General features: G+C 40.3%; 1 protein-coding gene across 2 annotated transcripts in view; it reads left to right on the top strand.

Annotated features, from left to right (window-relative positions):
- Positions 1-12,749, top strand: part of LOC137962511 (SCAR-like protein 2) — a 38,634-nt gene extending 25,885 nt beyond the window's left edge. The window contains exons 3-9 of one of the 2 annotated variants that reach the window (XM_068809414.1): positions 358-481; positions 559-688; positions 8,844-8,917; positions 9,038-11,486; positions 11,578-11,679; positions 12,159-12,266; positions 12,341-12,749. In XM_068809414.1, coding sequence (XP_068665515.1) covers positions 358-481; positions 559-688; positions 8,844-8,917; positions 9,038-11,486; positions 11,578-11,679; positions 12,159-12,266; positions 12,341-12,391 — 3,038 coding nt within the window. In that variant the 3' untranslated portion in view covers positions 12,392-12,749. The remainder of the gene's footprint in view (positions 1-357; positions 482-558; positions 689-8,843; positions 8,918-9,037; positions 11,487-11,577; positions 11,680-12,158; positions 12,267-12,340) is intronic. The other variant, XM_068809415.1, reaches the window with a different exon arrangement.
- Positions 12,750-13,127: the final 378 nt, after the last annotated feature.

Here is a 13,127-nt window from a genome sequence, read left to right as displayed (position 1 = left end):
AAATCTGCCTGCAGTAATGCTCATTCCTTTATAAAATTTCACTTTGGTGTTATTATTGTTTTTTTTTTTTTGAAATGTGGTGTATAAACTATTAAAAGATAGAGTAAAGTATAAACAAACCTAGATAGGCGGGCGTTCCTCCACAACATGACAATAAGTTGGTGTTATTGTTGTTGTTGTCTCTTTTTAGAAAATAATTCATGGATTTACCTATTACACACAACTTTAGTCCACTTTTTTCTAATAGCTATTACTTGTCTTGTTCATTTTTTGATATTATAATTGAATTTGAATCTTCCAAAGGTTTATGATTCAGTTCCATATCACATCGTTTCATAGAAAACCACTCCTCTGCAGGTTCTGACTGGCATGCAGATATTAAAACTGAGAGAAATCACTTTAGCCACAGTGATTTACCACAATTCATCATGGACTCATATGAGGAATGTCGAGGCCCACCACACCTGTCTGTGCTTGACAAGTATGATTTCTAGTGGATTGGTAACTTTGTTCTTTATTAATCATTAAATACTAAAATTAATATTGGTTAAATTTCAGGTTTGACCCTGCTGGTGCTGGTGCATGTTTAAAGAGATATTCTGACCCATCCTTTTTCAGAAAGGCTTGTGGTAACTCAGAACTGATGAAAGCAGAGAAAGTTCAGAGAGTAAAGATGTATCACAACAAGGTACACACCTCAGAAAAAAATATAGTATTCCTTCACAAAAAATGGCCTTTGGTAGAGTTTCAGACCTTCAACATGTTAATTTAAGAGCTACTGCAACTGTAATAATAAGAACAACAACTATTAACTGTAATAGTGCTGATAACTACAACAATGGCAATAATTAAAACGGTAACAATACGATCAATAAAAGCGAAACAAAAACAATAATATTCTAAAAAAAAACAATAATGATGAAAAATGATGTAATGTGATAATTTGATAAGAATTTCAGGTATGCTAGGACTACTATCACCTTTGTAAATATTCCAAATCTGTTGGGGGAACCATTGATGCCATCATTCATTCAATTCTGTTCTAGTCTAACATGTCAAGTGATTTGAATCTCCTTGCCCTCTTCTGGAAACAAAAGAAAACAAAAATAGGAGGTTAGTGGTTGTCCTCAGACAACTTCTATCGGCTGCCAACCACCTATGAAGAAGATTCCTAACCACCCAATCGCATCGTTCGTCTGATGTGCCATTTGCCTGCCACCTCACCAACCACTGGACAGGCCTCAGGAGAAGCCTCTCTCAACTTGGCATCAAATCTCATCCACAATTGACAAGTCAAACCCTAAAACCCATCGGCCAGTTTCCCTTCTCATATTAACACCACCTGCAATCCAGAAAAGCATCCCCCTGCCTTGCCAATTCTGGAACGGATTCCTCCCTACCTTCACCCCCACCTTCCTCCCCACACAATCTTTTTTTTTTTTTTAAAAAAGGATGTATATATTAACAAAGAGAATTACAAAGAACCCAAGAGCATATCCCTAACAACAAGAGATTGAAAGGTTGCTCTTGACTTGGCAAACACATCTGTTGCCGAGTTAGCAGATCTCGAAATGTGAGGCCAAATACAAGATAATTGAGAGACTTAACTTACATTTAATACTCTACATAAAATATATGTCAAATAAATTATATATAAAATTATGCACATATTTTTAAAAAAGAATGATGGGAGAGGTTCGTGATTGAATCTCAATAATGGATTAGAATGCACCAATATTAATCTTTTTTACCCCAAATGTTGTCTAGCTTATTTTGTAATTTTTGAATTTGGCCATAAATTTACTATGGTCTCCTTAGTGCCCCTGGTTGAAAATATATATTCTAGGAAAAACTAGAAATATTTTTCCTAGGATACATATTTTCGGACAAACCTTTAAATAAAATCCTATTACTATTAGTGACTTACTAGAAAATTACAAGAAATATTTTAAAATTTTCTTAGGAAAGTTAAATGGACCTCTTATTGTCTCTTCTAGGGAAATAAATAAAAATTAATAATCAATCTAATATATTACTATAATTATCGATAAATTTTTAATCAAATAAAATGTCAAAAGTATTACAGCATCAACTGTCAAATACTTATTCAAAAGTTTTCTATACGGTTTTCTAGCTCATCTTGGTAGAAAAATCTTACTTAGAAAATTATATGATTTTTTCAATAAGAATTTCCAATTAGAAAAATGTTTCCAAAAAACATGAGGCACTAATAGTCCCTAGAAACGTATTTCTACTAAAAACATATTTTCAACATTTCTTGAAAAAACCACTAATAGTCCCTAGAAACGTATTTCTACTAAAATGTCTTTTCAATTTCTTCAAGAGTCATGAGGAAGGGACAACCAGAGTTTAAGAAAGAGTTTTTTTTTTCACTTGCTAATGATCTCGCATGTGCAAAATCGTCTTCGCATGCGCGCCAGGGGGGGGGGGGATTATTTCTCCCTTTAACTTATGTCTCTCTGGTTTTCTGCCGAGACGACACGGAGGGAAGGGGATGTCTAGCGGCGCTGGCGAGGACCTGTCGTCGGGGATGATGGAGGCAGCGGCGAGGGGAGGAAGAAATTGAACCGAGCAGCGGCAAAGGCGGCCGGCAAGCAACTGTTGACGACGATAGAGGCGGCCACAACAGCGGACGGAAGGAGCTCGGCGGTGACGAGGGGAGGAAGAATCCCCCCCCCGCCCCCCCCCCCCTCGCTCTCGCTCCCGCTCCAAGTCTCGGTCCCGACTCTCAAGCCCGTTAACGAGCCAGCTCGTGAGCTTTTGAACCGAACCATGGTTTGGTTGAGCTCGGCTCGTTAACTCAAACGAGCCTTATCGAATCGAGTTCGAGATCCAGATAAATTGAATCGAGCCGATCGCGAACCGGCTCAGTTCGATGCCACCCCTAGGGGGTCCATTCCTGACTGGGATCTTGGTTCCACTCCGCATCTTTGCAATGTTGCTCCAATTATCATAGATAGATGAACCAATAAAGGAGGAGAAAGACTTCTTTGTAAGGAGCCATGCTGAGATCTGGCTCGACACACGATCAACGACCCTTACCGCGGAATCACTTCTGGCATCAAAACGCCTGCGGTTATGCTCATTCCAAAGCCCCTACGGAATGAAACCAGTGCAAGTGGATATCATAAGCTTTCCAAGCCCAGGAAGGGGAGTACCAATGAGCATCTTGCTAAAGAAAATCAGACCAGCTGGCATACATAATTGCAACCCAGTCTTACTGAGGATGGAAGCCCACATATTCCAAGAAAAAGAGCATTGAAGCAGGATGTGATTGACCGTTTTGACCTCAGAGTTGCAGAGAGGGCAAAGAGGATCAATAGTTGGGTGTCCTCTTCTTCTGAGCACATTTGCCGTGAGTATCTTTCCTAGGCAGGCGCTCCATATGAAGAATTTTATCTTTGGCTAGGCATAAAGACGCCATGAAAAGAAAATTTCATGATCCCTTTGATTTGAATGCCAACCATTGATAAAATTGTAAGAAGAGGACATAGAGAAAATTCCGCTTTTATCAGCCCACCAAATCATCTTATCAGCAACTAAAGGCCTCACAATCTGAAGGATTGCATACAATCCATCAACCTACTTGCCTCCAAAGCTTCAAAATCAGAGAGACCCCTTCAAGGGTGCAAGCTCAAACTATCTCCCTCAAAAACACTTGCAACTGAGATAGGAGGAAAAGGTTCCTGAATGTTGGCTGTAAAGGCTCCTGTCCCATCCACCAATCCTCCCAAAACTCTAAAGATGTGCCGTTACCAACATAGAATCTGATGGCTGAAGAAAATTTGGGAATAAGTAGATATAATGATCTCCTAATTGGAGATAGACATCTTCAATTGCCTCCTGAAGTCCACCATGGAGAAGGACAGCCAAGCTTAACAAATACCATTTCCTTCCAAAGATTTGAAGAAATATTGGTGAACTTCCAAATCCATTTTAAGAGCATAGCTTGGTTCATACCCTTTGATTTCCGAATCCCTAAACCTCCTATATTTTTTGGCAGGCAAACTTCCTCCCATTTGACCAATGGTACTTAAAAATAATCACTCGATCCTCTCCATAGAAATCTCTTTTGAGCTTATCCATGGCATTTCAAATCGAGATGGGGCAAGGCATAAAAGACAGCATAATTCGGGATGCTTGCAATACAAGACTTCAGGAGAATGAGTCTGCCTGCATTGTTTAGAAATCGGCCCTTACAGGTTGCCAGACGGGTCTCCAATTTTTCCACCATAGGGTTCCATAGACTTTGGTTTATGCGGCCATTGAAGAGGGGGAGACCAAGGTAGGTTGATGGGATGCTAGAGGTTTTACATCCGAAGATGTTCGCTAACTCTTCTAGTAACACAGGGCTGACGTTGAAACCCATGAGGGAAGCTTTCCCCCAATTAACGTTCTGTCCCAAGGCTAGTTCAAATAGTCCCAAGACAACTATAATACTTTTAGCGCCTTCCATATTACCGATCCCAAAAATGATGGTATCATCTGCATATTGAAGAATGGGGATATTAATTGGGGGCTAGTAGGGGGGAGCCACCCAAGATTCACAGCCGAGTCAATTAATCTAACAATGAATCCTCCACCCTCATAACCAACCGTCTCCCCAGCCAAGCTCCATCCACCAATCCTCACCATGAGTACCCAGACAATACCTCCCCTCTCCTATTTGCTAACTAGAGAAAAGGAAGGGGTTGATTGAGGCGAATCCTCCAAGGAGAATTCAGCAACCAGTAGCAATACCCTATTGCTCCTACCACTACTTGGATTTCCTTTGCCCCGCCCGGAGAGAGGTCACACAGACTTGTTACCGATATTCAATCAGAGTGACATAAATATGATGAAGATACTTGGAAACAAACGATGGAGCTAGCCAAAATCATGGAAGTTGTGTACAAAGGAAAACTTCCCGGGTTTTACGAAAATGTGGGAGTCCCAAAATCCAAGAAGAAATGGTCATTACCTCTTGGAGTGTTCGGGGAATCGACTTCATTGGCAGTTGCGAGCTCGAAGAGATCAACCTCACTAGCAAAGCATTCACCTGGTCAAACTGACTGTAGCAGCTTGTCTTATCCAAGCTTGACTCCTTCCTTGCAAATGGTGTCCGGCTCAAGCTTTATGAAACACCAATGGGAAGGTTATTAATCCATCTGATGCGACCACTGGCCAATCCATTTGGACACAATTTGGGCGCTGGAGTGCCAAACCATTCCATTTGAAAATTATTGGCTACTTGAGAATGATTTTGATCCTCTCTTCGTGGGCTAGTGGAACAACCTCATGGTCATGAGCAACCTTGGCTAGACCTTCCCCCACAAACTAAAGCTTCTAAAGTCCAATGTCAAAATCTAGTCCTTAGATCGTCGAGTTGCTAGTTGGGTCGAGAAAGCATCTCTCCTTTCCCATCCCAAATTGCCAACCTCGACAGTGTTGAAGAACTAAGGTCCCTCATTCCAACTGAATTTTCTACTAGCATTTTCTCTCCAAACCAAATTTCAATTAATTTCCCTTAGTGAGCGTGATTGGCTGAGGGCGACGTAAATACTAAGTTTTTTCCCTCCATTGCTTAGCCAGAAGGAGGACTTACTAAGTTAATTCTCTGCGCATAAATAATGAAGTAACCTCGGACAAAGCCTCCATTATTGATGCTCTTATAAAATTCCTCACAAATTTACACTTGGAGGAGTGCACCAACCGTCCCAAGCTACAACATGTCCAACTTCCCAAAATCTCTGCCTGCATTGCTAGCCTATTGGAGCTGCCCTTCTACCCCAAATAAATTGAAGCTGCTCTTGGGATGCCCCTTGACCAAGGCCTTGGCCCTGATGGCTTCAACAGCGAATTCTATAGAAGTCGTTGGCCAATCATCAAGGGCAATCATACTACCATGATCCACAACTTCCACCAAAATTATATCCCTTATCGGGGCATGGAGGCTTCCTTCATCGTCCTCATCTCCAAAAAAGCCAAAACCGAGCATCCCTGAGACTTCAGATCAATCAACTTCGTTTCCAGCCCCTAAAAAATCTTGCTTGGCTCCTTGCCCATAAATTCAAGCCAATCCTCGTAATAATCATCCACCAAGGTCAAAACACATTTGTGAAAGGACGGAGCATCTTGGATTCAACAATGGTGGCGCACGAAATCCTGGACCAATTCAAATCCAGCTTTCCTAGATTTGCGCTCAAACTCGACCTTGAGGAGGCTTTTGATTGAGTCAATTGGCAACTGCTTGATGACATCCTCGAGTGCATGGGATTTGGCAATTGTTGGCGGTTTTGGATTAGAAGTTGCATTTCTTCGAGTTCCTACTCCTTCCTTGTCAACAAAACCTCTTGTGGTTTCTTCCATGGCTCCCTAGGCATCCGGTAGGGAGATCCCCTCTCCCTTTTCATCATCAACCTGATAGCTGAACACCTATCATCCATGATATACTCAGCTAAGGGAGTAGGATGGCTACGACTCGTCTCTAGCCAACGTGAACTTGACATTTTGCTGCTCCAATTTGTTGATGACACCTTATACTTCGGGGAAGGCACCTTTGAGTCAGTCATACGAATAAAGCTCTCCTCAACCTCTTTGAACTATCCTTGAGTTAGAAGATAAATTGGTAGAAAACCACTCGTATGAGGTGACTCCATTGACACCGATGAGGTTTGGGTTCCAATGGACATTGGAGTTTCCTCTTCTGGTGTGGGCTTGATGATGCTTGCAACCTCAGTGAGGACTTGGGCTCACTCAAAATTCGCGTGCACATTCCAGATAGGATAATCTGGATGTCAGATACCAATGGCGTGTTCTCATTCTCCTTGGCATACATCTATCTTAAAGGGCAGATTGCAGCCCCCAACCTCATTGATGCTGCAATTGTTTGGAGATTATCTACCCTGCCAAAAGTCAATTCTTCCTTTGGACTGTATGCCTCAACAAAATCTCAAGGAAGGACAACCTTCAAAAGCGTGGCAACCTTAACCCTTGAGCCCACTGCGTTTTGCAAAGCTGAAGAGGAATGCGTCAACCACTTGCTCCTCCAGTGCCCATCATGGAAGATCTGGTCCCATCAGCTCAACCGAATTGGCGGCCACCTCTGCATCTCTAAGGACCTCACTTCCGCCTGTCTCCTTGTGTTGGGAGTAAACATCCGAAAGTTGGGTAAATTTCTCCTCTCTTGCTACCTCGCTCACTTCTCTTGGTGCCTTTGGAGAGAAAGAAATAACCATCGGTTCAATTGCAAATATTGAAGTGTGGAGGCCTCAGACATGATTGTTAGCCAAGTATCCTCTTGACTCTGCACCACAAAAGAATTCCATTACCTCAGAGACGTCCCCCTCTGCTTCATCTAGCATGTCGTGGCCCAAATGTCCGCCCCTCCCCGACCTCCTACCATGGAAGCTTGGCAGCCTCCTTCTACTGATGTTCTCAAACTTAAATGTGATAGAAGTGCTATGGCAACCCTGGATTGGCCGGTTTTGGCATAGTCATCCGGAATTCGGAAGGAATCCCCTCTCTTCTCTTATGTTGGTCCAATGGGAATTTCCAACTCTACATCAACTGAGCTCCTCGCACTCTTTAGGGCCTTATCATTTTGCGTGATCACCTCCCTGGCCCCTTCTTATTAAAGGTGACTTAAAGGTTGTGATTGGCTAGTGCTCCTTGCCTAAGGATCTGCCCTGGCATCACTGCATAATGTTCTAAGATATTTCAGATATTGTTTCTCTTCTCACTTGTACTTGGTTTCACGTCCAGCAAACTCCTTTGGTGACTTGCTTGCTAAACAGGGTGCCTCTCTCCAATCCCTTATTGTATTGGGATAGCTCCCTTTATTTGATTGTATTGTTCTAGTTCTTCTTAATAATACTTAACATCATTCTCAAAAAAAAAAAAAAAAGTTGTTGTCCTCAGCTGGGGTACCATCAAGTTGAACTTTTACTGCTGTTCTCTTGGTAATCCTGGTGTACCTGTTTTTGGGCTTGTCTTCAGGGATAACTTCTGAAATGCTCTCCCTGCTTACTCAGGGCCAATTGGTGTTAACGATTCCCTTGAAGCTGAAGTTATGGCTTTATACCAAGGGCTAAAAGTTTTCAAAGAATACTTTGTAGGCCCTATTGTTGTTGAAGGGGACTCTAGAATTGCCATTGGATGGATGGAGAAATCTGTAGAGGTTCCTTGGATTTTTGACAACTTGGTGAGTCTCTTGGTCCCATACTCTTTAGGTTGACCAATGTGATGGCAGATTCCTTGGCGAAGTATGGAACTTGGTGTCAACATCTTGTAGGACATAGTCTACCCCTTTAGCCATTTCTTTTTTTTTCCTTTCCCTCTTGGGGTTTTCTGCCCCTCCGTTGCATTTGTTTTTTTCTTTTCAATAAAATCTGTGCCAATCAGAAAAAAAAAAAATTTTATTTGAGAGGAGAACCATATGATGCTATAATTCTGGAAAACAATAATTATTTTCAAGGCTGAAAATTTTTGTTAGAAAATTTATCCATAGGATTGAAGAGAAAAAGAAAAGGAAAAAAGAGAAATAAAGAAAAAAGAAAGAAATGAACACATTATGTCTGCAGATTAGAAATGGTTCCTGTCTCTTTTTGTTAATACCCTTTTCTCTTTGTATTCTTCTGCTTTTTTCATTTGAAGCATTTATAATATGATCTTAGTTCCACAACTGGATGAGTTGCTTTTATGAGGTCAGATGTTATTATCGGAAAGAAGTCATATTCATGAAATCATGAGTAAATTCTGGAATTTGAAAATTCTTTCTAATTTTGTCTGTCTTATGAGTGGAAGTAAATAATAGTAACTGATAGTTGTCCTGCTACTAATAGAGAAAAGGGTCACGGCACAAGAATGGATTCATCTCCTGCACTTCTTCAATGTCACAAAGATACAGCAGTGACAGGTTCCTTCTTATTCAACATCTCTTAACCTTTTATTATTGTTCAATTTTTCTGTCTGTATCAGAAATGTTTGTCCTCTAGTTATGGTTCATTGAATTAACAGTTGGTTACTGTTTGATCAGACTCCAGTTTGTTTCTTTGGATACCACTGGGCAGATGTTAAGTGGAGAGAATACCCCCACTTTTAATATGAGATCAAGATTTGAACTTGCACATGAATCTACAACTAGTGATTCCAAAACCAGTTTGGGCTATCATGAACATGACATGAGTTCCAGTTCATCCATAGGACACCAGGAGCAATTGTCTAATATAAGACCAGATTCTCCAGTTGCAAGTCAATCAACATCTTCAGATTCAAAAACCAGGCTGGAGAACAATGAACATTTTTGTAGTTTTGATTATTCTATGGGATTTCAAGGACAAGAACATAATGAAGTGTATACAGCTGAGCCAAGGGTGAAGTTTGCTGATGACCATTCAACATCTCCTGATGAACTATATGAAGAAGATCGTGCACCTCATGTGTCATTGTCAGAACAAGGTGCTCTAAGATCATCTTTGGTTTCCTGGGACGAAAAGACAGAAATTGTGAAGCCTAGCACTGAGCAGAGTATGCATGAGGATCAAGGCCTTTCTTCAGAGTGTCCACCCACAAGCATTGCCCCATCTCAGTTGGAAGTGGTGACTATGAGCTTAAAAAACACACACCAAGAGGACATTGTGTTCAATATTGAAAATGCACCAAAATCACATTCTTGTGCAAACCATTTTGACGAGGTTACGAGTGAGACTGACAACTATATGGATGCACTCAACACCATGGATTCTGAAATTGAAACAGACACTGAATGCCAGACCAAACATGAAGTTGAGCTACAATACGATGTAAGTCCTCAAGGAATTCAAAGCCAAACCAGTCAGCCAAGTGGAATAGGTGGTCAAATGTCAGAGTCTTTTGATGGGGAATCTCCAACTCCACTACACATTTCCTTGATGAAAGAAAGGTTTCAAGAATCTTCACTCCCAAATCATGGAGAAATTCTCACCCATATTGAGCAATCTCATCCCACTCAATTAGATTCTAATTTAGATAATGTTGTAGATGATGGTTTGTCCATCAAATCAGAACCCTTTGATACTCCTACAATAAATAGTTTTGAATTTCTTGATAATGCTCTATCTATTGGGTCCAAAATTTCTGACACAAAAGACAATAAGGTTGTACCTCATTCAGGCCACTCGCATGAATCTCCTGTCATTTCTGATGTATCACCTGTTCAGATCTGGACAAATGGTGGACTGTTGGGACTTGAGCCATCAAAACCTCCAGATTTCAGTGTTTCAAATGTTCAAAAGAAGAAACCTCAAGACTCTATGACTGGTTGTTCAGAAACCATTTCCAAGAATTGTGAAGAATCAAGTCCTAATGGCATCTATAATAATAAGAGTGCTGCAGGAGAACTTGATCAAAATAATGTGGAAACATCATCTAGTATGTCTGGCCTCACCTATCGATTTCTGAGAAATGCATCTTGGAGGAAAGCATCTCAACCTGTGCATGGTACAACTGAGCCATGTAATGTTGAGAACAATAAGTCAACAAAACTGCCAGAGGGGCCTCACAGTGTTGATCAGCATAAGAGATCGAATGGATTTGCATACCATGATCTGCTCCAATTTGGATCACCTTCACCGCCATTGGAACACATGAGAATATCATTCCATCCCATGAATGGCTTGGAGACGTCTAAACTGAAACTTGAATTCCCTGATGCACCTCACTTGCGTGAAAGCACTCAAGATGAGATATTTCCTTCATGTCAACTTCTTCCAGAGTCCTCTAATCGACTTCAGGATACTGGATTTGACTCTGATGATGATACTTTTTGTCGATCCTCTCCTTATCTGTCTGATGATACTCTTAGCCTTCATTCAGATTCAAATTCTGAACATTGGGAATCTAGAGAAATGAATGGAAGTGTGGACCATGAGTTGTATGATGCTTTACGTAGAGTATCATCAAGTTCATCCATTACAAGCGCTTTGGGCCCTGATGAAGGGATGGATCCTTCCACCTGCCAGGTTTGTGAGTTTAGCAGTTTGAATGCTGAAAATGGAATGAAGTCCTCCGGAACAGGTGTTTCATGTGGTGTTCTGGGTTTTGATGCTGAGAGTTGTTTGATGAGTCAGCTGGCTGGAGCTGGTTCAAATGTCAGAGATCCTTTAGATACTCCATTGATATGTCCAATTGAGCTTCCTCCTCCGCCTCCACTTCCTCCATTACAGTGGAGGAAAACAAAATTGAACTTGGATGATAAATCAAATACTACCCTGGAAACCAGCAATCAACAAAATGATCAACAAGTTGAGCTACCTAAAGTATTTATTAATCAATTGCTCCCTACTGAAGGAACCATGTCAATTTTCAAGACGGCTAATAGTTCTGAAACTGGTGAGCCACCAACTGATCAACAAGTTATGATGTCCATCCCTCAGAAGCAGCCCAAGACTTTGATATGCATGTCGCCTTATATTGAAGGAACCACACAATTCCTCAACAAGAGTGCGGTAACCATGTTTACTTCTTGTTCTACCTTTTTTATTTTCAAGTCATTATGTTTGATAAAGTTTTATGATGAAATTCAATCAATATATGCAGCTTGATTGCCAGAAAGTGAATAGAAGAAAGGAACTTAGTCAAGTTTCAAATGGGAAAAATGTCCATGAAAGCGAAAACTTTTTGCATCAAATAAGAATGAAGGTTTGTCAGCATAAATGCAAAGGACACTTTCTCTTTGTTACTTCATGGCCAAATCTGACCCAATCATGTTGTCGACTTTCTCTGAATCTCTGCATGTATGATGTCTTAAGTATGTTTGTTGATTGCCTATGTTAAACATGATAAGTTGAAGATGTGGGAATAGACCTTGGCTTTTGAAAAACTCCTCTTTGCTGTTGCAACTAAGCTATTGCTTAAACTTGTCGATTCTTGGGTGCCCTGGTAAACCACCTCTTACCTCGGACAAGCTTAAAAAATTGCCTCTGACAACCTTTTGTGGTTCCACATGCAATTATTTTTCCTCGAATTTCTGGTATGCATTGCGTCTTCGCCGGTAGTTACCAAATGCTGGGATGCTTAAGACATGAACAAGTCAATTCAAGACTCAAGAATGACTTTTAAGAATTGATTTGCTTGTGGTAGTGCTAATCTGCTTCCACTTTTCTATGCTTTATCTGCAGTCATTTAGCCTGAGGCCAACTGTAACTGCCAAGCCCAATATCAACCCAAGCCCCACCACGAATACTAATGTGACTGCGATTTTGAAGAAGGCAAATGCAATTCGTCAGGTTAGTTTTTCCATCTGTTTGCTGAATTATTTGCTCATTTAAATCAAATCTTGTAATAGGTTTCTGGTTTGCAGGCTGTGGGCAGTGATGAGGGAGCTGATGATGACAACTGGAGTGACACTTGAGGTTCTCGCGGAGACATTATTACATGCCGGAATTTTGGTGTCTCAATTTTCTGGCTCTAGCTCTAAGGATACCGATCCCTAAGTCAGCTTCAAGTGTATATCTGTGTATAATGTCAGTTCTTCTGTGTAATTATTTTTGTAGTGTTTATTTTGTATTTTGTTTTCTTTTTTCAAGTTCTTCCTCTTACATATTTATTAATATACATTAGGCTTTAAAAAGCGATCTCAAAGGTCCAATTGCTTGATATCTTTTTTGCAATTATTATGCGCAGAATGCCTGAGAAATAGAGGTCATATCGCGACTGTGTTATGACAATCTTCATATAGGAATCAAATCTAAGCTTTTCTGCTATTCTCATTTGGAATCTCGGATCTTTTTGTACAGAAATACTCATGGACTCCGGATTCTTTCCGGAAGAGAAGAAAAGAGAAAATAAAATAAAAGAGAAATATAATTTCTCTGGTTTGGATCTAAGTGAAAAATTAAAAAATAAATAATTATATTTAATTTTTTTATGATTTAGATTTTAACTCAAGTTTTTATTTTTTTCTTTTTTTCTCAAATTCTATAATTTTGCGAAAGAATTTATTAACTAAATGAGTGATTTTCTCTCTTATTTTTTTCTCTTAATGATTCATGTTGCCCTAACAATAATTTTTTTTTTTTTTTTTTTTTGTGGGTTCTAAACAAACCCTGTGTAACTTAACAAGCACTTGTGGAACTGCGGTTAAATAA

This window comes from Aristolochia californica, unplaced genomic scaffold, assembly GCF_029961685.1.
Source record: "Aristolochia californica isolate CCGP_79_NKW_82.1479 unplaced genomic scaffold, dmAriCali1.0.hap1 SCAF_4, whole genome shotgun sequence".
Taxonomy (NCBI): Eukaryota; Viridiplantae; Streptophyta; class Magnoliopsida; order Piperales; family Aristolochiaceae; genus Aristolochia; species Aristolochia californica.
This window is presented reverse-complemented; position numbering and strand designations above follow the sequence as displayed.